The sequence below is a fragment of the Cnephaeus nilssonii genome (genome assembly GCF_951640355.1).
Source record: "Cnephaeus nilssonii genome assembly, chromosome: 11".
NCBI classification, from domain to species: Eukaryota; Metazoa; Chordata; class Mammalia; order Chiroptera; family Vespertilionidae; genus Cnephaeus; species Cnephaeus nilssonii.
This window is the reverse complement of record NC_137082.1, coordinates 12,129,361-12,152,355: the sequence shown is the minus strand read 5'-3', so window position 1 is coordinate 12,152,355 and position 22,995 is coordinate 12,129,361. Positions and strand designations below refer to the sequence as shown.

The 22,995-nt window shown below is 48.7% G+C and overlaps 1 protein-coding gene across 2 annotated transcripts in view; it reads right to left on the bottom strand.

Annotated features, from left to right (window-relative positions):
• The window catches only part of PTGIS (prostaglandin I2 synthase), a 42,210-nt gene that overhangs the window by 3,422 nt on the left and 15,793 nt on the right, over positions 1 to 22,995 (bottom strand). For both annotated transcript variants that reach the window (XM_079784025.1, XM_079784024.1), the window contains exons 4-9: positions 22,143 to 22,286; positions 18,799 to 18,950; positions 13,597 to 13,778; positions 8,313 to 8,481; positions 7,146 to 7,327; positions 6,570 to 6,721 (exon numbers count right to left, since the gene is read on the bottom strand). In XM_079784025.1, coding sequence (XP_079640151.1) covers positions 6,570 to 6,721; positions 7,146 to 7,327; positions 8,313 to 8,481; positions 13,597 to 13,778; positions 18,799 to 18,950; positions 22,143 to 22,286 — 981 coding nt within the window. The remainder of the gene's footprint in view (positions 1 to 6,569; positions 6,722 to 7,145; positions 7,328 to 8,312; positions 8,482 to 13,596; positions 13,779 to 18,798; positions 18,951 to 22,142; positions 22,287 to 22,995) is intronic.

Here is a 22,995-nt window from a genome sequence, read left to right as displayed (position 1 = left end):
TTGAAACTGGTAGGAGGGATGGAGGCTCGGAACAGGCTGGTCTGACACCCATGTGTGGTGATTTTTTTTTTTTTTGTGGTGATTTTTTTAATCAGGAGGGATATCTCTAAGGCCTCCCGTAAGAAGCAAGGGGTCCCAGCCCCACATCAGACTCTCAGCCCAGGGTTCCAGAGCTGGGAAGAGAAGTCCCCATAACTTCAGGCTATAAAACCAGCAGGGATTGTGGCTGAGTGACACAGAGGCTGTTGGAGTCCCAGGTGTTCCCCTTAAACTTACGAGGATTTCGCTTCCTCTGAGCTCCAGTTTCAGACAGCGGCTTTGTGGGAATCCAGAGACATACAGGTGAGGGTTGGAGGGGGCACTGGACTGTGGCATTGGGGTAGAAACTCAGGGGCAGCTTTCTCCCAGACAGGGGTGCTCACAAGGGTCATTGTTCCTGTGCTGGGACCTCCCCCAACGCAGAGCTGACTAGCAGCCATATTTGAGTTTCCATCAGCATGGCCCACACTGTTTGCTCTGCCTGGTGATTCTCTGAGACCCCATCCAATTTTCACCCCCACCAAGCTGTTTGTAGCAGCTTTTCCATATGAATGGCCTGTCCTGGTTCAGGCTTCAGACTTTGCTAAAATCTCTCAAAAAACTAGCATCTGGCATCAGTGTGCCCCAAACCTACCAATTAAAGGCCCAAGACCTGGCACTAGCACCAGCCTGCCTTCCTTCACAGCTGGGCCTCATCTGGGCACTTCCTAGCCCAATACAAGTAGCAGCCATCTGCAGATCTCTCTATAGCTCCTGCCAGATGGCCGCAAACAGTGGCTGACTTTGCTCCTCCTGGAAGGCCCCAGAGCCAGTGCACCTGGTGATAGCTTCAGAGCATACCAGATTACAACTCTACCAATTCACAAGTGACACACTCATGGGGAAGACTCAGTGAGCACCAAAGCCACACTGAAGCAAGTCCTGCTCCATAGGGATGTCTCCTGCATAGCAGCTCTTCCATTGTAGACACAGCTGGTCCTCAGAGCCAACTGGCCTAGAGGTCAATTCTTCCCAGTGACGCCAACAGCAACCAAGGCTCAACTACAAGACTGTGCATACAGCCCACACCGAGGCAAACCTAGAGTGCCCAGCTCAGGTGACTGAACCATTGGGCCTTTAGGACACCCTGCCAATTCCAGGAGACATAACAGCTCTACCTAATACACAGAAACAAACACAGAGAAGCAGCCAAAATGCAGAGACAAAGAAACATGTTACAAATGGGGAAAAAATGATGGAAGCAAGCAAACTACTAGATACAGAGTTCAAAACAATGGTTATAAGGTTACGTAAGGGTCTAAATGAGAACTTCAAGGGACTTAATGAGAGTTTCAAGAAAATTAATGAGAGTGCAAAGGGACTTAGTGAGACTTTCAAGGATCTTAGTGAGAATGTCAAAGACATGAAAAAGGACCAGTCAGAAATTAAGCATACACTAACTGAAGTAAAGAATAATTTATAGGGATCCAGCAGTAGAACAGAGGATTCCAAGAATCAAATCAACGATTTGGAATATGAGGAAGCAAAAAACACCCAATTAGGAGAGAGAGAGAGAGAGAGAGAGAGAGAGAGAGAGAGAGAGAGAGAGAGAGAAGAATAAAAAATATGAATATAGTGTAAGGAGCCTCTGGGGCAACTTCAAATGTACCAACATTTGCATTATGGGGGTATCAGAAGGAAATGAGAGAGAGCAAAATATTGAAAACCTATTTGAAGAAATAATGACAGACAACTTCCCCTACCTGGTAAAAGAAATAGACTACAAGTCCAGGAAGTGCAGAGAATCACAAAAAAGAGGAACCCAAAGAGGCCCACACCAAGACACATCAATAATTAAAATGCTAAGGGTTAAAGATAAGAGAAAATCTTAAAAGCAGCAGGAGAAAAAAGCAGTTAGTTACCTACAAGAGAGCACCCACATGACTGTCAGCTGATTTCTCAACAGAAACTTCGCAGGCCAGAAGGGAGTGGCAAGAAATACTCAAAGTGATGAATAGCAAGGACATACAACCAAGATTTCTCTACCCAGCAAAGCTATCATTTAGAATTGAAGGTCAGATAAAGAGCTTCACTGACAAGAAAAAGCTAAAGGAGTCCATCACCACCAAACCAGTATTACATGAAATGTTGAAGGGTATTCTTTAAGTAGAGGAAGAAGAAGAAAAAAGAAAGATAAAAAATATGATAAATAAAATGGCAATAAATACATATCTATCAACAATTGAATCTAAAAATCAAAATAAGCGAACAAGAAATATAATGAACAAAATAAACTAATGAATAAAACATAGAGTTAGAGGCAGGGAAACATGGAACAGACTGATGAATCTCAGAGGGAAGGGGGGGATAAAGGGGTGGGAAGAGATTAACCAAAGATCTTATATGCATATATGCATTACCTATGGACACAGACAATAGGGTGGTGAAGGTCTGGGGGAGGGTGGGAACCAGGTGGAGGAGGGCAATGGGGGGCAGGGGCAGGAGACATTTGTAATACTCTCAACAATAAAGATTAAAAAAAAAAAAGATATATCTACCCCTATGTTCATTGTTCACGGTGACCAAGACGTGGAAACAACCAACAACGGAAGTGTCTCTCAATAGATAATTGGATAAAGAAGATATGGTACATACGTATGTGCAATGGAATACTACTCAGCCATCAGAAAAGATAAAATACTGCTATTTGCAACAACACGGATGGATCTTGCAAATATTATGTTAAGTGAAATAAGTCCTATAGAAAGTCAAGAACCATATGATTTCACCCCTATGTGAGATATAAAACTGAAAGCAACGAATGAAGAAACATGACAAACAAAAACTCACAGACACAGACAACAGTAGGGCGGTTGCCAGAGGGAAGGAGTTTGGGGGAGGTAGGAAAGGGTAAAGGGGGCCAAATACATGGTGACAGAAGAAGACTGGACTTTGAGTGAACACACAATGCCATATACAGGTGATGTATTATAGAACTGTACACCTGAAACCTGTATCATTCTATTAACCAATGTCACCCCAATACATTTTAATGAAATTAAAAATAACAAACAAACAAAAAAGGAATGAGGGAGGAGAGCAACGGCCTCCTCCGGAGTCTGCCCCCAACTCTGACTTTGGGAAAAGTGAGGGAAGGAGAGCGAGAGAGCAGGAGCTCCTATGTGTGCCGCCCTGTGGGTAGGCGGGCCCGTGCACTAGCATGGCTGACAGGTGTGAGCAGAAGTGACCTGTGTGTCAACTTCACGCCAAAGCACTTCAGAGCAGGTGCTGCACTCCAGCTTCCCCTGGGCCTGGAGGTGTGTGGGCCTCGCATTGAGATGGAAGGAGCCTGAGTCTCTGCATGGAAGGGAGGAGACCCACAAACCCACGGCTGACTTTGTGTGAGTGGGGACTAAGCTTTGTTGTCACAGCCGCTGACACTGGTCGGGTGCGGGGGGGGGGGGGGGGGGTCGTTTGGTTCAGCAGCATAGACCAGCTTCCCCTGATCAGTATGAACAGCGACTCCTCTGACTCCCCCCCAGCCACACTCACCCTCCCTCCCAAACACCTGGAAGTCCTCACCTTCTGCTCTGGTCAAGGCTGCTGCTAAACCACAGGCTGCCTTGGTGAGATCGGACACAGGCACCCCTCCCTTGAGACGCTTTACTGTGTCTGTGGGAAAACTGTCAAAAGGAACCAACTTTGCAAGAACAAGTACTCTTTACTGCCATCTTCTGGAAAACTGTCCTGGTAAGCATACAAACCACATTTATGATGTAATCAGTGTGCCCATAAATGTGGTGGCAGCCCTGCCTTATGTCAACTGCTTCCTGCCCTCCTGCCTTATCTTACTCAGCACCACCCGTGTCAGTAAGGGTCAGCACTGGGTCTTCAGCTCCTCCTTCTCCCCACCGTCCCCCACTGAGACCCAGGTGCCCAATGTGGACTGAGCACACGGCAAGGATTCTCTAATCTACCAAATGAACGGTAAGAGGGAAGACAAGGATAGAGCGAAGTCAATGCTCTGGATGAAAGAGCTGGATACAGAACTTGTCTCTCCTCTTAAGGGTGTGGGACCCTTGTCAAGTTTCTCGGTTTCCCCATCTGGTCCAAGAAGGTCAAAAAAGTGGGATGTCCGGTCGGTATGGCTCAGTGGTTGAGCGTCAACCTATGAACCAGGAAGTCACAGTTTGATTCCCAACCAGGACACATGCCCCGGTTGCGGGCTCAATCCCTCTGTGCAGGAGGCAGCTGATCAATGATCCTCTCTCATCATTGATGTTTTTCTCTCTCTCTCTCTCCCTTTCTCTTCCTCTCTGAAATAATAAAAAGATATATATTTTTAAAGTGGGATGTATCCCTTCCAGCTCTGAAGCTGTAGGATGCTGGAGGGTGAGTTTATATCAGGTGGGGGTTCTGTATCCACACCTGGACTTGGATCCTGGTACCTCTACTCACCAGGTGTCTGACCTGGCAAATGATTTGACCTCAGTGTTAGACTGACACCTACCTAGCAGGGTTGTCATAACGATTAAGTGAGATAAAAATAACAACAACTTAGCTAATTTATTGAAGCACTACGTGCCAGACACTGTGCTAAACATGTAGTGTCCTAATATGATCTCTATCTGTCCAGAAGCTTTAGGAGATAGGAGCTACAGCAGGTCTTGCTATAACACTTGTTTTGAACACCTGACTTTGTTCCAATGTGATTGATATATTAGGGCACGAGTGAAGCTTAATGCAAATTTCACATTAGCTTATGTGCAATTTTATCTGTGAGAAACACAAGGAGAATGCAAAAACCTGCACCCAGCTGAGCTGAGCTGAGCAGGAATTCACAAAACGCACACACATACCTAAACTCTATCCTCCCTTGACCCAGCTCACGGTGCGTGCATGTGCGTATGTGCATGTGTGTGTGTGTTATGTGCTCCACCATCCATATCAAATGTCCAATTTCAGATACCCCTCCTTCTGCGCTTCACAGTAGCTCACAGCTGCCATCCCACCCATAGTCCACTTCCACAGTGAACTTCAGGTCGTTTTAAGAGTAAAGTGCGGTATTTTCTGTAGCACTTGGGTATTTGTTAGCCATTTAACATGTGTAAACCTGTACTACCATTTTCCCCTAGGTTCTTATCTTTTCTCATTGTGTCATGGGTGAGGTTTTTCGCCCCACTGTTCCCACAATCCCCGTGGTTTTTAATGCGTGATTTCTCACGGCGCAGTGACTTTTGGGAACACTCATGAAACGTTAAGAGTAGAACCTAAGAGTAGAACCGGCTGTTTTATGATCTCCATTTTACTGCTGGATAAAACTGAGGCCGAGAGGTTAATGTTAAGGGCCCATTCACTTAGCATAATACCTGCCCGGTAATAGTAGTGCGACTAGTAATTACAATAGTAACTAACATTTATTAGGTGCTCACAATGAGCCAGGCAGTGGGTTAAGTGTTTAGAAAGATCTCATTCCTTTGTCCTGACACCTCTGGGATGTAGTATGACCAGTGTAGGAAATATGCCTCTGATTTATCTTCATAGAAAAGAAACAGCATGGGGCCAGGCAGCTGCTGAATTTCCCCAGAGCAAACAGGATGTGGGGGTGGGGAAAGAGGGTGAAAGCTGTACACGTGGCTGATAGCACAGGTCCTAGGAATACTCCCCTAGACAAATGCAGGTGGAGGCAACTAGAGAAGGCCCCAGCCCATTTTTTTAAATAACCCAATGGGAGACAGCAAGACCTAGGTGACCTATTAGGAAATAGGTGATGAAATAATCCTCAGCCAATGAGGAACCGGAGGAGGGTCTAAATAAATAGGCTGTGTTCCCTGCCCCACGTGTGATCCTGTAAAATGGACGCCCAATCTGGAGAGTGTTATTAAAAGTCTCACTTTCGCCATGCTTCTGTTTCCCAGTCCGTCATTTGAAATTTGGACAGGTGAGCCATTCCTCACACCAGTACCCCAATTTTATAGTTGAGAAAAATAGGAGCACAGAAGGTCACCTAGCTTACACCGACACAGGGGCTGGACAGAAGGACTGGGTGGATATCCTAACCCCTGGTCCAATCTGTTTGTGATCTGGGGGCCAAGGCTTTGGGGTCAAGGGAAGAGAATGAAGAGGCATTAAAATAACCAAAGGGCCCGATGACCCTTGGCCAGTTCCGCCGAGGGGTTCTGAGCAGCACAGCAGCTGCAGACAGACAGCCAGGTCAGCTGCACAGGATGTCCAGTGTTTGGTCTTCTGGGTGTTTGGTATCTGGGCACTAGGCTCAGAGGGAAGAACCTGTTGGCAGATCTGATTATTTCAAAAGAAATTAGAAAGCTGGCTTTTTACGTGCGCTCTTCTGATTCTTAAAAGTTAGCACATATTCTAAAAACACAAATAAATAAGATTTGTGGGCCAGACATGGCTCATGGATATCCGTTTGAAGCCTCTTCCTTAAACTCTTCTCCTGGCTTAGCTTCTCGGTCTGGTGAGAGGAGGGTGTGTGCCAACCAGATAGAGCAGGAGCTTCCCCTCCCCCAGCCCCCTGTCCCCAAACTCACTGTTTGATGCTGCTGATGGCGTAGCCCCTCCCCAGGCACTGATTGTGCCCAGCACCCCAGGGCATGCTGTAATTCTTCAGTCGCTTCCCATCCTTGTAAAAGTCTTTCTTCTCTGATCCATCAGCGTTCAGGAATCGGTTATACTTAAATACCTGAGATAGGAAGAAGGTCCATTTCTGATCCTACCCCCATACATGCATGCATGAAAAAAAGCTATGAGGATGTTCATCGCGGGCTTGTTTATAAGAGGAAATAACTGGAAACAACATAATGGGCAATTAATAGAGGACTGGTTAAAAAATATGCCAGTTGTTTATTTATTTATTTATTTTTATTGATTTCAGAGAGAAAGAGAGAGGGAGAGAGAGATAGAAACATCAATGATGAGAGAGAATCATTGATTGGCTACCTCCTGCACGCCCCACACTGGGGATCTAACCCGCAACCCAGGCATGTGCCTTGACCAGGAATCTAACGGTGACAAGGTCACACAGCAAAAGGCAGAGCTAGGATGCCGCTCAGATTTGGCTGGTCCCGAAGCCACTTTCTCCCCACGGTCTCTGGTATGGCATTTACCTCTGGGTCTGTGTAGATCTCTGGATCCTTCTGGGGACTCAGGAATGGAAAGAGGAGGAGGCGGTCACCACGTCGCAGGGAGAATTCCCGCCCATCTGCCATGGGTATGGCCATGTCCACCACGACCTCTCGGGTGATGAAGGGCGCGGCCGTGAGCCTGAGGCTCTCACTCAGCACACTGTCTGCACAGGGCAGGTCCAAGGAAGGGTCAGCAGCTGTCCTCTTACCCACTCAAATGCCGCCCCAACCCTCGTTTTATGGAGGAAGGTGAGGAGGTTCAGAAAGGGAGCATGACTTGCCCACAGTGAGGCCGAAAGGCAAGTTCATGAGGTGTTACTGCTATGGTCCCTCAGAGATCTTAGACTTGAGGATTTTGATCTAATCTCAAGAGAGGCAATGAGGGAAGGTGGGAGCCAGAGAGATATCAGAGAAGGCTAGGGAGAGAGCAGGACCATCAATATTGGTTGTTTTTGCCTGCCCAGCATATAGTCAGTCCCTTTCTGGAAACAGTACCCTGGTTTTCCTCTGGGGACCATCCATCTCCCACTCTCAGGGGTTGGACTGTTGATTCCACTCCCAACTCCTGGGATTGGGCTGTGTTTGGCCAATCAGAGCATTCCAACCCTATGAACCCTATGATTGGTTCAAGATGGGCATATGACCCAAAGAGAGCCAATGAGACACATCCCTGGGACTTTGGGTAGAAATGCTGCAGAGAGGCACATGCTCATGGGGCGAGAACACGTCAGCCTGGAGCTTCTGGTGGCCCTCTTGCCAGCCTGAGACTGGAGCCAACCCAGCAGAAAACAAGGCTGAGAGATGGAGAAAGACTGAATCCTGATGGCATTGTTAGAGCACCTGGATCCACCTGTACCTGAAGCTAATACTTCTGGACGTTTTAGTTTCTTGCCCCAAATAAAGTCCTTTGTGTGCTTCAGCCAGTTTATGTTAGGTTTTCTGCCATTTGCAACCTAAAACCTCCTACTGAGCCTATGAGAAGCTGAGAATGAGGCATGGAGATGCCACGTCTGAGAAGACAGGAGGCTCAGGGGGACCTTAGGTCAGAGGACACTGATGGACCCTGGAGGATGGGAGCTCATGTGGGGGAGGGCCTAAGGGGCCATGATGACCCAGCCTGGGGCTGTCTGAAGGGTCTGGCCATCTCACCGAGCACAGGCATGTTGTCTAAAACCTTCTGTGGGAGGGTGGTCATCTGTGAGACAGGCTGCTCTGCTCGAGAGAGGACATGCTCGAGTTCTCCACGGACGGCAGCCAGGGCCTCGGGATTCTTGAGGAGGAAGAGCAGAAGCCAGAAGGCAGCTGGACCCATGTTCCCCTGCAATGAGAAGAGCCCCTGTTGTACCATCGAGACAGCAAACCCGGGTGTAAGCTGACTGGTCTATGCCATGGACACAGCCCTGGTCCAGGGGCAGGGGGCAGGAGGCCTGAGTTCCCACCCCGGCCAAACATCTAGGCATGACCTATGTCTATCTTCAGCCTCAGGACATGGCCAAGAACTGGACTGTGGTTTGGCATAGCCAATGGCTACTTCAAGGCTATTTCTGGCATCCCTGACCTTGAGCAAAATCATTGATATGAGGTCACATAGGTAATTTTCATAGCTAATTAGCAAAAAAAAAAGCATCAATAATAGTAACAAAATGTGTCAATTAAGATTACTGTTAACATCTGAGGCTGGCTGCATCCTTGGCCCCGATTCTTATTCCTCCCCACATCCATGCTCCTTACCATGTGACTGTTCACTTCCTCCCATTAAAGAGGCAGAGTGTATTTCCCCACTCCTTGAATTTGGGCTCAGTCATGTGACTTGCCCTGGCCAATAGAATGAGGCCGAATCAACAGAACAGCAGTTATAAGTCTAGGCTTAAGAGACCTTTTGTGTTTCTTTGCCTGCCTAGCCCACTGGTCCCAAGAGGAGGATGGGAGACACACGGAATAGAGCTGAGCCCAGTCAAGACCAGCTGATGCCCAGCAGGTCCACAGACATGGGAGTTAAGTAAGGGTGCAGCGAACTGATACAATATCTGAATATTTGCTTTCAAATATGTGAGTATTGTGTACATATAAAGCAAAGTAGCAATGATCAATGATGATTATGAAAGCTATTAATGGATTGAAAAAATATTTAAAACGTCTCAATAGCTAAATAATTAGGAAAATGGATGGAATTTCTTGCTCTAAGACTTTAACTTTGGCTGAACATTTTAATACTCAGGTGTGCAGCATGTGGCTACAATGTGCATGGGGTACCCTTAAATGAAGCATGGGTGAATACCAACTAACCTCAACTGGGGGGAAGATTTTTGTGTACCATCCTATCCAATCGTCAGTAACAATGGAATATTAAACAGTCACTAAATGTCATGTTTGCCCAGTAATTCTATTACAGACACAGTTGCACATGAACAAAAAGCTATTTGCACAGGGATATTTACCACGGTGCTAATGTAACAGCAAGATTGGAAGCAACCTCAATGTCTATCAATAGGAGATCAATGAGATCAATGGTGATCATCCCAACAGGAAGTTGTTGCAAAGAAGCTGGCTCTGTGGGTACCGATAGGACTATAGCCAAGGCACACAGAAGCAAGCAAACAGAGAGCCACCACGGGTGTGTGTGTTTAAAGGGGACATAGGTGAAGAAGCACAGACCAGCTCGGGAAGGAGACTCAGATAACTGGCAACCAAGGTTGCTTCTGGGACAGCAGCTGGGAGGAGGGGAGAGGAAGGAGGGAGGAAACTGGCTTTTCACTGTGTATGTCTTTTTCAGCTCCTTGGATCTTAAAAATAATGTACTAGTGAATGATTTTTACAGGGATCTGCAAGGATGCGGAGAAATGTTCACGATACAATGTTAGGTCAAATTAAAAGTGGGACTAAAAAACTACATGATCTTAACCACAGAAAAAAGACACAAAGAAAAGGCAGTAAACAAAGGCACCAAAGCATCAATGACGGTGAAACGGATTTTCTGTCTTTTTCTTTAGCTACCGTGATGACTTCAGTGCCAAGGAGGTACCATGTTCCCTTATTCAATTCCCCCATTAAGTACACACCATCATCACACCTTTTACTGAACAGGAAAACGAAGCACTCCCTAGTCCCTGCCCACTGCCCAGCACGTAGTAGAGGCTCCGTGGTATTTGTCGACTGAACATCTGTGTCCCTTTGGGCTGGGGCCTGCAAGTCAGCTTGGAAGGAAGGTGGGCTGGCAGAGCCCTGAAGTGGGACCAGGCAGAGTTTGGTTCAAATCCCAGCTCCCCTGCTCCCTGTCACTCCAGACAAGTCACTCTCTCCTCTGGGCCTCAGAACTTCCCTTCTGCTCAAAGAACAGCATGCCCACTCCTGCGGCAGCCACAAGGGCCCACTGAGACTGGATGCCAGCGGCCACAGAACAGGTGCTCAGAGAGGTTTCTCCCTCCCGCGGGCCCCTCCTCCAGGACCTGGGACTCTCTCTGAGGTTCCCCAGCCCCTCAGGTCCAGTGGAGACGAGCAAGGTCAGGTGCTGTTCATCACTTAAATAGCTAGGGGAAAGCAGGCAATAAATAATTCAGCTTCGGGTTAACTCAGTGCCAAGGCCACTTCCGTTTGCCAGGATGGTCAGATGGGGGCCACGGCTCATTAATTACAAAGCAGGAGTGGAACACCAGGCTGCTCAGTTACCTCTGCGTTCAGGAAAAAGCTGTGGCAAGACCACCCTCCACTCACCTGCACAGATGTGTGTGAGTGCGCGAGAGTGTGTGCGCACACGTCTGTGAGATCGCACAACCAAAGAGATTCTGAATTCGCTGCCCTTTCTCTGGTGAGGACTTGCCCCATTTACCCAGAGGACACTTGTAGCCAAGCATCATTCCCTCCCCCTGAAGCCAACGTCCAAGGCCCAGAGCTGAGGGGAGCCTGGGCCCTGCTGGGCCTGCTGGGATTCTCCTCCTCTGCCCACCCCAACTCACACCCACTTAGAGCTGGCCTCTTCCCCTGCCGGGACTTGGATCTCAGGCCACCGGCTTCTCCTATAGGTCCCTGAGTGCGGGCATTTCCCATTGACCCCTCCATTAGCCTGATTCCAGGCTTTGGGGTTCTGGATTCATGGAGCTTTTGCGAGATGATGTCTGTACAGTTCTCAACAGGCTGGCTGGCACATGGCATGTGGTAAAGTGTTTGATAGCTTCTGAAATGATCACTCGTGCCTCCATTCTGACCTGACAATAGCAATAGCAGCTACCATTTCTCAACCGCTCGGAATACTTTCCAACCTGGCCTCTGGGTGGCGCTCCCTCCTGGTCCCGTCCCCCTGGCCACTCCTCCTCTGTCCCCTTTGCTGGCTCCCCCTCATCTTGTCCACCCCAAACTGGAGAGGCCCAGAGCTTGGTCCCCCTCCCCATCCAACGACACCCTCAGTGATCCCCAGGCCAGTGGTTTCAACACCATGTCTACGCTGACAACTCCCAAATGAATGTCTCCAGCCCAGACCGTAACCCTGAACTCCAGACTCTTTAATTTAGGTACCACCCCTCCGCCCCCGCAACAATTCTCCATTTCAAACTCTGCACACTCAAAGCCAAACCCCTGATTTTCTCCCCCTAAACTTGTTCCTTCTACCACCTACCTCACCTGTTAATGGCAACTTCATTCTTCCCACCACTCAGGCCCAAACCTGGAGCCATCCTTGATTATACCCACTCCCAGTATCCCAGCCAACAGCACATCACTCTCCCCCTGCACTCTGGTCTAACATCATCCTCTCCTGCCTGGATATTGCAGTGTGGCCTCCTCTATGGTCTCCCTCTGCCTCTACTTCCTCCCACTACAGTTTTCTCAGCAATGCAACCAGAATGACCCCTTGAAAGCAGAAGACAGGCCATGTTGCTCCTCAACTCAGAGCCTGCAAGGTGTTCCCAGCTCAGAGTAAAAGCCAAAGTCCTCCCCATGGCCTCCAGGGCACTGAGTCATCTGGCACATCACCTTCATCCCCACCTCAGGGCCTTTGCACGTGCTGTCCCCATTCTATATATCTACATGACTCGCTTCCTCACTTCCTTCGAGTTTCCGCTCAGGTGTTACCTTCTTGGTGAGGTCTTTCTTGACCATCCTATGCAGAGTAGGCCCTCCTCACGCCCCTCTGCTAATCCCTTCCCCAGTTTTATTGGTTCTCCACAGAACTCATTCCCTCTAGTACATTTTATATACTTGTTTATTAACAGTCTGTCTTCTCCCACCAGAATGTCAGCTCTGTAAGGCAGGGATCTTGGTTCTGCTCACTGCTCTACCCCCAGCTTCTATAAGGGTGCCTGGCACACAGTGGGCCCTCACTGAATATTTGTGGAATACGTTTATTGAGTTCTAGTTACCGGCCAAGCACAGTTACAGGTCTCACATGTATCACTCCCTCATCTCCATCTTAAGGATGAGTAAACTCAGGCACCAAGGGTTAAGCAGCTCACCTGCCAGGAAGTGGCAGGTTAGTCACAGAGCCTGTGCCTGAAACCACTGGGCTACACAGTGCCTTGTCCCTGCTCTCCAGACGTGTGTTCTCGAAGGGTCTTCCCACCTGCCTGAATTTTGGATGCTGCAATAACTCAACCTCAGAGGATATCCTGTCCCCAACTCCTGCCCAGTTTTCTCGGCCCTGACGAAAGCTGTTCCCCCAACTGCCTGTCACTCAAGGCCAGCGTCCAGTTCTGCTGACAGAGGTCATTTCCACAAGGGATTCTGGGAATAGTTTGTAGCTCCAATCTCTGCCCATAAATATGTTATTAGGCACTAATGGGGCCCCCACCTCTTGCCAGCCTCTGCCTCCAAGGACGGTTAATGGCTCTGAGACAAAACTAAAAATAAGTTGAGAGTCGATGGGATAGGAATTACCCAGAAATGTCAGCCTGTGCAACTGTCATCGCTGAGGTGGGGCCAAGGAAAGGAGGGGGGCTCTGGGGTTGGGGGAGGGCGGGAGCCAGGCTTTCTCTCACCCCAATACCTGTTCCATCGCTAAATGCATTGGTGCTGTGTTCCTTTGGTTTCCAGAATCTTTCCACAGCCTCATCACTTCCACGGCCCGCACCGGGTCCTGCCACCAGGGTCTCCTCATTGTGTCCCTGCTGCTGCCCCTGCTCCTCAGGTCCTGTCCTCCTTCTCTCAGAACCTCCCAGGGCTCCTAACTCACCCAGAGAAAAACCCAGTTCTTTACTTACCAGGTTCCACAGGACCTTTGTGATCTTGTCCCCCAGTCCACTCCCCCTCCTCACTCTGCTTCATGAATGATCATGTTCATGATACTGTTTCACAGTTAAGAGCGTCAGGGAGCTGGGCGTGTGTGCACAAGCCCCCACTCATATTGGTGCGCACTCACAAAGGCATACCTATAAGCCTGCACAAACTCATACACACACAGCCACACACGCACACCTGCGTGCTCCCACTCGCACGCCATGCCCACCTGTGTGGCCCAGAGCTGCAGCACCAGAGCCCGCGCCTGCATCTCCTCTGACACACCCGTCTCCTGCAGGTGCAGCAGGTAACTCTCCAGCCAGGTGCTCCGGTGGGCCCGGGTGGCCAGCCTGGCTGGGGACAACAGCCTCCACAGGCGACCTTTGACTTTGCTCACGTGGTCCTTGTCCCCTGCAGGGATAGAGCACAGGGGGTGGGCGTTACAGATCCACCCCCAGCCCGGGGCCACCCAGCCCTGACCTCCCAGGAGGCCAAGGGTCTTCTGGGTGGCACTCCATGGGGGTGGGGAGTTCCTGTAGGAAAGTGGCTACAGGGAAGCCCTTTAAATGTTGACGTACTGTTTATCTCACCCGCAGCGAACAGGAGCAAGGGGCCTTGTCTGTTTGATTCACCTCTGTGTCCCCAGCACCTGGCCCACGGTGACTCAATAAATATGTGTTAAGTGAACGGCGGTTCTTGACACAGCAGGGGAACGGACACGAAACACCAAGCAGCACTCCCCAGACTCAGCACCGCTTCATTCGGAGACATGGGAAACAAGCTAACTGCCACCAAGAGGGGACAGATTGGTCTGAGGTCCCAAATTCAACTACCTCCAGGGAAGGCAGGTGGAGTAAAGGAGGGAGGAGGGCCAGGAAGGCGCTGCGGGGAACAGGGGATCAGGGGCAGCTTCTGTTCAGCTCCACCACCGGAGCGCGTCCCTCCCACCCCCATCCCCCACCCCCAAACCCGGCCAATCTGTCCCTAGCAGGGAGCCTAGATTTCAGAAGAAGCTGAAAATCCAGGTGTTCATGTGCAATCTTCTCATGTTTTTTACGGTCAGCATATAAGCAAGAAGTTTTTAATCACTGTGCCGGTCACACAAGCATGTCGAAAAGTCAGCTTTGGCCCACAAATCACTCGTTTGCAATTACTATCAAATAAACAATGGTGTGTTATGCTCTGGTAAAGCAAGGCGATGGGCCCACAAGGGCAGACTGTTGAGGGAACAAAGCCAGGTGCTTATTATTTAAATATTCTGTTAATGCTACAAGATGCTATATTTACACAAGTATAAGATTCTGTTTTTCCAAAATCACCCCTTGGAAGAGTAGAAGTTGCTTTGGATTGCTCCGAAATTCCAAACTTCTAGGAACTCTCTCATTGATTTTTCTGAACCACAAAGCAGTGTTAGAAGACCCATCCAGTGAGTGGCTCTGAGCAGGCTGCCTACACAGGTGTTTAGAAGAGTGTTCAGCCCTAACCGGTTTGGCTCAGTGGATGGAGTGTCGGTCTGTGGACTCAAGGGTCCCAGGTTCGATTCCGGTCAAGGGCATGTACCTTGGTTGTGGGCACATACCCAGCAGGGAGTGTGCAGGAGGCAGCTGGTCGATTTCTCTCTCATTGATATTTCTAACTCTCTATCCCTCTTCCTTCCTCTCTGTAAAAAATCAATAATATATATATATATTTTTAAAAGGGTGTTCAATGCAGGCTAACTTTATTTTTTAAAGTATATTATTTACATTTTCAAATAACATGCAGTGAGCCCAGTTGTTCATCTGGAATACAATATTTTCCTGTGTTTCCCAACTGTTTGGGCACTGGAGAATCACTTGGGAGCTTTTAAATCTCATGCCCAGGTCCCAACCATAGACCAGTCTTGTCAGACTCGCTGGGGGTGGGCCCGGGCCTGCGGAGATTTGAAATAGGTGAGTGCAGGGGGCAGGAAGCTTGCAGCCACCTCAATGGATGCTGGTTCTGGATGCCTGTAGGAGTCATCTGAGAAAATAGTTCCAAACAGCAGGCAGAGATTTAGCACAGATTTAGAAATGGGTGGCATCCTTTGAGGTTGGACAGCACAATTGCAGACCTTGAATATCACCGTAAACACTGCTTTTAAGGATGATTTACAAAGCCACACAGTGTGAAAATACAACAGAATAGGAGAAAATATTTGCAAATCATCTATCTGATAGAGGTCTAGTACCCAGAATATATAAAATAAACTCCTACAAACTCAACAACAACAAAAAACCAAACAATACCAATTCCAAAAATGGACCAAGAACTTGAATAGACATTTCTCCAAGGAGAAGCAGGTTCAAATCCCAGACCTCCCACGCTGTGTGGAATTGGTTGAGGCCCTGTCTACCTCTGGACCTCGATCTTTCCATCTGTAAAAAGAGGGTCCTAGGCTTGAGTGCCTCTCAAGTTTTCCCTCAGAAGTGCCTCTGCCCCCTAGAGACTTGGGGGGCACAGAGGGGGCCTCCCTTAGGGAGACAGGCCTTTAAAGTCTGCATTTTACCTTTAACATGAATTAGGTTTTTGTATTAGATTCTCTGATTCTTTAATATAAAAATGCCTCACCCCCAAAAAAAATTTCGAATCAAATAGCAACCCCCCCCCAATAATCCAGTAAAATGAATGTTCTAGAAAGGAACATTTTGCTTAGCTTAGGGCTCTGTTTAACTGCCCCCTGCCCCCACTGCCCTACTGTAAGAGAAATACCAGACTCAATGGAGTAAAGTCCCCAAGAGGGTCAATTTTATTTTAAAATATGTGTATATTTTTTAAAGCAGAGGAGTAATGCATGCATGTGGTAAAAAATAATAATAATAATAAGAAGAAAAAACAGAAATTCTAAAAGTTCAAATGTGTATCTATAAAAGTAAGTTTATCTCCATCCCATCTCAGCCTGCCCAGAAACAAAAATCTATACATGGCCTCACATTTTTAGAAAACATGAATGTCAACTAAACTTATTGTGGTAATCGTTTCACAAAACATGTAGGTCAAGTCATGCAATACACCCTAAACTCACACAGTACTGTATGTCAATTGTATCTCCATAAAGCCGAAGAAAGGTAAAAAGCACAATATACCCACTGTCCTGCTCTTTGTCATAATAGTGGATTTAATCCTCTAGCAGTACATGCAGTACATCCCTTTCTGTTCTATGGTCCCATGGTTTTCCTTTATGTGAATGAATAATTTATTTCATCAGCCCCTACTGGTGGACATTTAGGACATTTAGGTTGTTTCTAGCATTTGCCATTACAAGCAACATGGCAATGAATATCTTGGTGTGTCTGTGGGATAATTCCTAGCAGTGGAAGTTCAGGATTAAAAGAATGTGCATTTTATATTTTGATAGGGACAGGTTTGCCCCCCCCCCCCCCGCCCCTCCCTCCCAGCCTCCAGCCTGGAGCTGAGAAACCTTTCCCAATGTTGCCACCTGCTGCCTATACTGGAAAATGCAGCCTTCCTATAACCAGTCCCCCCACCCACCTCCCCAACCCTCGGCTGTTCCCAGAATGACGGAGGGGTCCCCCTCTACATCTACCCAGACTCCATGGAGCGTCAGCATGGCGGAAAGGGCAGTGGAGAAACCACTCTTCCCTGGAGAAGCAATGGGCACTGGGATGTGTCAGATACTTGATGCACAGCATTCTGCAGACTGACGAAGTTTCCATTTTGCTGGCTCTGCCACCTATCAGCTGTGTGGGGACCTCTCTGAGCCTCAATTTCCTTACCTGCAAATGGGTATAATGGTACCAAACTTCCAACATTGATGGCAGGAGTCAATAAGATAAGGATTTGCCTCTAAAGAGACGTTTAGAGACATGAACAGGCAACTCAGAGAGGAAAAGCAATTGGCTGGTGAAACACAAAAACATGTTTCATCTCAGTCAACAGGAAAATGCCTAGAAAGCCAGACGCCCTTTCTTACCCATCAGATTGGCAAGGGTTTAAAGGATGACAGTGCATGCTGAGAAAGTTGTGGGAAAATCTAAATTAAAACAAACTGCCCATCAGATTGGCAAACAAGTGGAAAGACGGATAACATCTGGTGGGCTCCTTCCCTTTGGGTAAGCGTAGAAATTGCTCCATCTTTTGGAAATGATGTGATATTCACTAATAAACATTTTAATGGATATGCCCTTTGACCTGGCAATCCCACTTCCAGGAAACTATCATCGAGAAATAAAATCACCAGATGGCAGAAGAGATACCAGTTACAATGAAATACTATAACACACACACACACACACACACACACACACACACACACACACACACAAACACACACACGGAAACAATTATAACAACCCGTTGGGGGCATGGCTGTCTAAATAGTGATATGTAAGGGCTGGAAATGTGTCTGTATTTTTTAATGTTAATTTTCTATCTTTATACTTTGCTGGATTCTTCTTCTTCTTTTTTTTTTTCTTTCTTTTTTAAAAAAATATATTTTATTAACTTTTTACAGAGAGGAAGAGAGAGGGATAGAGAGTTAGAAACATCGATCAGCTGCCTCTTGCACACCCCCCACTGGGGATGTGCCCGCAACCAAGGTACATGCCCTTGACCAGAATCGAACCTGGGACCTTTCAGTCCGCAGGCCGACGCTCTATCCACTGAGCCAAACCGATTTTGGCTCTTCTTCTTCTTTTGTTGTTGTTTTTGCTTGTTGGTTGGTTTGTTTTGCTTCAGTTAGTTTTACCATGGATTTCCTGAGGTTTTCCAGATATAGTGTCTGCTCATTTGCAAATAGGGATAGTTTTAATTCTTATATTGGTAACTGACTTCTCTTATCTAATTTCATTGGCTAAAACCTAGAAGATGCTTGTATTAACAAGGGAAATGTATCTGTATTGTTAGGTTAAAAAGACGAGTTGCAAATAATGGGCATAAGCTCTTTTTGTAAATACACACACACACACACACACAAACACTCTAGATATGAATATCTGTCTCTATTTGCAAAACAGAACATTCCTACACAATACTGTGAAGGGATATAAATCATCATGTTAAAATTGATTCCCAGGAAGTTGGGCTTGGAAGAGTGAATATTACTACTTACTGTCTATATCTATGCATTGTTAACCAGAGAATGTTTCTTAATTTAAACAATCTAATGTGTTAAAGTTTGGTTTCTAACAATATATAAATAAAGGAAATGAAGTGATGCGCTGTTCTGAGCGCTGAATGAGACATGCTTGTTTTACCTGGTACCTAGTATACAGAGCTAAAAAATAAGTGTGTTTTTTTTTCTGATTACCTCAGCCAGTCCTGATAGCCACCTTCTGGGAAGGTCTTACTCTTCTCCCCACCTTACAAGTGAGATCCTCCACCTCGAGCTTGGATGCCCCCTCTGGGTCCCTCAGTCTGCCCCACCGCCCACCAGGGTCCCCACGGTGCTTACCCACTGACAGGGAGCCGCGCGCCAGTTTGGGGAGCAGCAGGTCGAGCTGGCGGAAGGTGTGGAAGACGTCGGCTGAGTGGGCACGGTCCTGGGCCTGGCTCTGCTGGGTACGTGGCAGGGCCTCGACTCCGTACAGAGTCAGGTAGCCGGCTCTGGGGGCAGCAAACAGCAGATCAGGGGTCCTCCTTGGTCACTCCCGGCCAAACCCTCCCACAGCAGCCTCCAAGCTTTTCTTCATTCATACACCCAATGAGCACCTACTTTTCCTACTATATACCCGACTGTGCTAGGCCAGGGAGTCACTGTGAACAGACAAAACCCTCAAGTCCTCATAGAGCGGACACTCTAGTACAGGGGACAGACAATGGGCAAGAGAAATGAGTGAACAAGTAATATGTCAGCTGGCACTCAGAGGTGTATGGGGCTCACCATTAAGCTGAAACCTGAAGGTTGGGGATCAGCCAGCCAGGAAAGTGCAGAGGGAGGGGGTCCGAGGCAGAGGGAACAGTGGGTGCCAACGACCCGAGGCAGGAAGGAGATGGGAGTGTTGAGGAGCAGCAAGGAGGCTGGTGATGCCACAGCAGAGTGAGTGAGGGGGGCCGTGAGGCACGATGGAGCCACAGACCAGGAGAGGGAGGCAGGGCAGGCTCCCTGGGGAGGCAGGGTCTGAGCTGAGATCTGCAGGATGGGCAGGGGGAAGAAGAGGGGTAAGGGGTTCAGGCAGAGCACACAGCCTGGGCACAGGCCTGGAGCTGAGGGAGCAACTCCGCCTGGTCAGAGCCGCCAGGTGTCATGGTCCCGGCGCTAGAGCTGGAGTGTGAGGGGTCAGGGGTGGGAGCTGACTGGTCACCCAGGGCGGGGGTGGGGGCTGCAACCAGGAGAAGGAGGCTGGGCTTGACCTGAGGAGTCCGACAGGAGAAGGACAGGGATGTAGGTGTGGAGAAAGGATGAGCCACGGGAGCACGTGTGCACCCTCGTACATGTATACATGTACACACACACATACACACATACACCACACATATACCTCACACAAACACACACACCTATACCACAGACATACATACAAATACACACACACACACACACACACACACACACACACACACACACACACGGGAATGGAATGCTCAGAGGAAACATTTTCACCACCAGCCACTCTGAATGCTCCAGGAGCCCAGCTCCAGCCCCAGGCCACCGGCCTCAGTCCTGGGAGGAAAGCCACAGGTTTTCACTTTTTCCTCGTGGTGGGAGGGGCAGGCCGCGGCCTCTGCAGAGAGACACCACTGAAGCCCCAGTGCTCCCCCTTGAGCTCCTCCTAGTCCCTGGGTCTCCCAGGAGAGCGATTTTCCTGAGAAGGAGAGGGTGGATGCTTTTCTTCATTCATACATGAATGAGGGAGGCTGGGGGCTGAGAGAGAGGCCTGTCTAGCCCAGACTCTGTCCCTTATCTGCACAGTGCAGGCACATAGTAGGCCCCCAATAAATGTTCACTGGATGGACGAATGGATGGATGGTTGGATGGGAGGAAGGGTGGGTGATGGATAGATGAACAGACAGGAGGGTGGGTGGGTGAATGGATGGATAGTTAGAATTTAATGCTGACAACCCTGATCTTGGGAGACTATTACAGGGTCATCGGCTACTGTCCCCCTTTGCCCTGCATCCCTCCACCTCCCCTCATCCGGGCTCGGCCTCCATGTGGCAGAGATGGAGGGCTCACGGCCTGCCCACCCCACTGACTAAGAGAAGACAAACCTTCCTCAGAACGAGCTCCTCCCAGAGTCCAACCCGCTGGCCTGCTCGTGCCTCCGCATCAGCACAGAAGGAATTCTCTCCCTTCTCCCCCAAACCAGTGAGGGCCCAGACCCGTGCCCTGTTTCCTAGGGCAGGAGCTGTAAAGGGCAGCTTGCACACTGGATTCAGTCCCAAACAGGTCTTGTTTGGTCAACAGAGTTCTTCTAAAAACAAACTGAATGTATATTTAAACATTTGGGGAAATTCACACAAAATCTGGATTTCCCCCTCATCTCCATTTGAAAAAGGGCAGAATCTGCCCCCCGAGCCCCAGTCCGGCCTGGCAGCCTCAGGAAGGAGTTGAGTCATGGCCTCCCCTTTTAGACAGCAATGAGCTGGCAGGGTCAGGCGGTTCTCACCAGGCCTGTGGTCCCCGTGACACTGCAGTTAAACACCTGTCGCCATTTGTCATCCCACGTGCACGGGGGTTTTTCTTAAAGCAGAGAGCCTTTTCCCTGTACATATATTCAGACCAAAATAGGCAATAAAAAAACAGACACACCAAGAAGGCCAAAAGGTTTCACACTGTGGAAGTGAGGGCCCTTCCTAAGGTACCTCCACATCAAAATAACACATTACCTGGCTGAAGACAGGTAATAATTAAATGTGTGAAAATATACATAACCTATAGGTGGCGCTAGGAGCTATAGAGAAAAAGCTGGAATGGGGCTAGGTAACAACAGAGGGTCATAGTAAATGGGATGTCAGACACAGCTTCTCTGAAGGAGGTGACACTTAAGATGAGACTTGAATGAGGTGAGGTGGGAGCCATGCAGATACGTAGGGAACAACATCATCGGGCAAGGGAACAGAAACTTCAAAGGCCTCGAGGTTACGGTTCGCCTGGCCTGTTCAAGGGGCAGCAAAGAGGCCGGTGAGATGACAGGGAAGAGAGCGATGGGGACACCAGTAGGGGATGAGAGCAGAAGGGTTGGGGGATGCTCATGCAGGATCCTATAGGCAGGGTAAGAGCTTAGCTGTGACTCTGAGTGAGGCAGGGCCCTGCAGAGGAAGATGTTAGGGGTGGCATCTCATGGTTTGGGGCCATGTGAACCTCCATATCAGTGTCCGTCATCCAACTCATCCATCCCTTTCTATTTCAGGGGCTCCAGGTGGCGATGAAAAGGCCCTAGGCTGCCAGGCAAGGAGGTAGGCGCTCCAGCCCAGGCCTTGGGTCCTACAGATAAAGGGGTCCACTTACATCTGTGCCTGCTGTTACCATGGGCCTACACAGAACCAGCTGCCATCATCCCCCCGCCCCCCCCCCCTTCAAGGCCACTGCTTCCTCTCTGATTTCTTTGCCCACACAAGGACACAGGGGGCAGAAGCCAGGAGACCTGGGCATTGCCTTGCTGTGAACTTGCTGGGTGGTTTTAGCTGCTCTTTTCTGGACCTGTTTGCTCCAGAATGACAGGGCGGACCAAGCCAGCATCACACAGACCAATCACAGCCTGGATGGTGTCTGCACCGCTCCAGGGAAAATGTGGATCCCTTACACACCAAAGGTCACACTTGAGAGTGTAGGAGAGGGGGGCTGCCTGGGCTCACCTGAGCAGGAAGCTGTAGGATAAATCGAGGAGACCCATCTCATGCCAGCCACTGCCCGCTTCTGTGGTGTCGCCCAGCAGGACAGTGCGCAGGTTGGTATACATGGCATCCGTGAGCGCCTGCAGGTCTCTGTGGAGGAGAGTCCTGAGGCAGAGAACAAAGAAATGAGAGCGCAGCTTCCTAAAGGGAATATCCACACAGGGGTACCTCCTCCCCCAACCTCAGGGTCCCAGGGCTCCAGGTCCTTGTAGGCAATGGGGGCTTTTGAAGATTGGCTTAAACAAGATGATATTATTACCATCGTCATTAACAATGCCGAACAATACTATGTGTTGTGCTAAGCAATGATCTCATTTCTTTTTTTGATAACTCTAGGGATAATAGTTACTATTATGACACCCATTTTACAGGCAGAGAAACTCAGGGACATAGAGGGAAGTGACTTGCCCAAGGTCACCTGACCAGCAAGTGATACAGCTGGGATTGAAACCTTGACGTGCCCAACTCCAGAATCTGAACTCCTAACCACGACAGTCCCTCTTCGGGGCACACAAACTTGGATAAGGACCTCTTTAGACTGAGTAAACCCCTAGGCTCTTGGATATCTCAAGAGTGGAAAATTCCAGAGGGGTTCCAGGAACTTTCAGGTAATAAAAGCTTTTGAATGTTCAAGTTGGAACATTGTTGGAATAACAGTAGCCATGACCCATGTGAGATAATGTGTGTAAAGGGATTAAGAGGGAACACCTGGCACATTTCACGTGCTAATAAATGGGGGCCTGTGATTGAACTTGACCTTGTTTCCCCAACCCCATTCCAGGCCCTAGCCCTCGACAGAGAAAGTAGCCTTCAA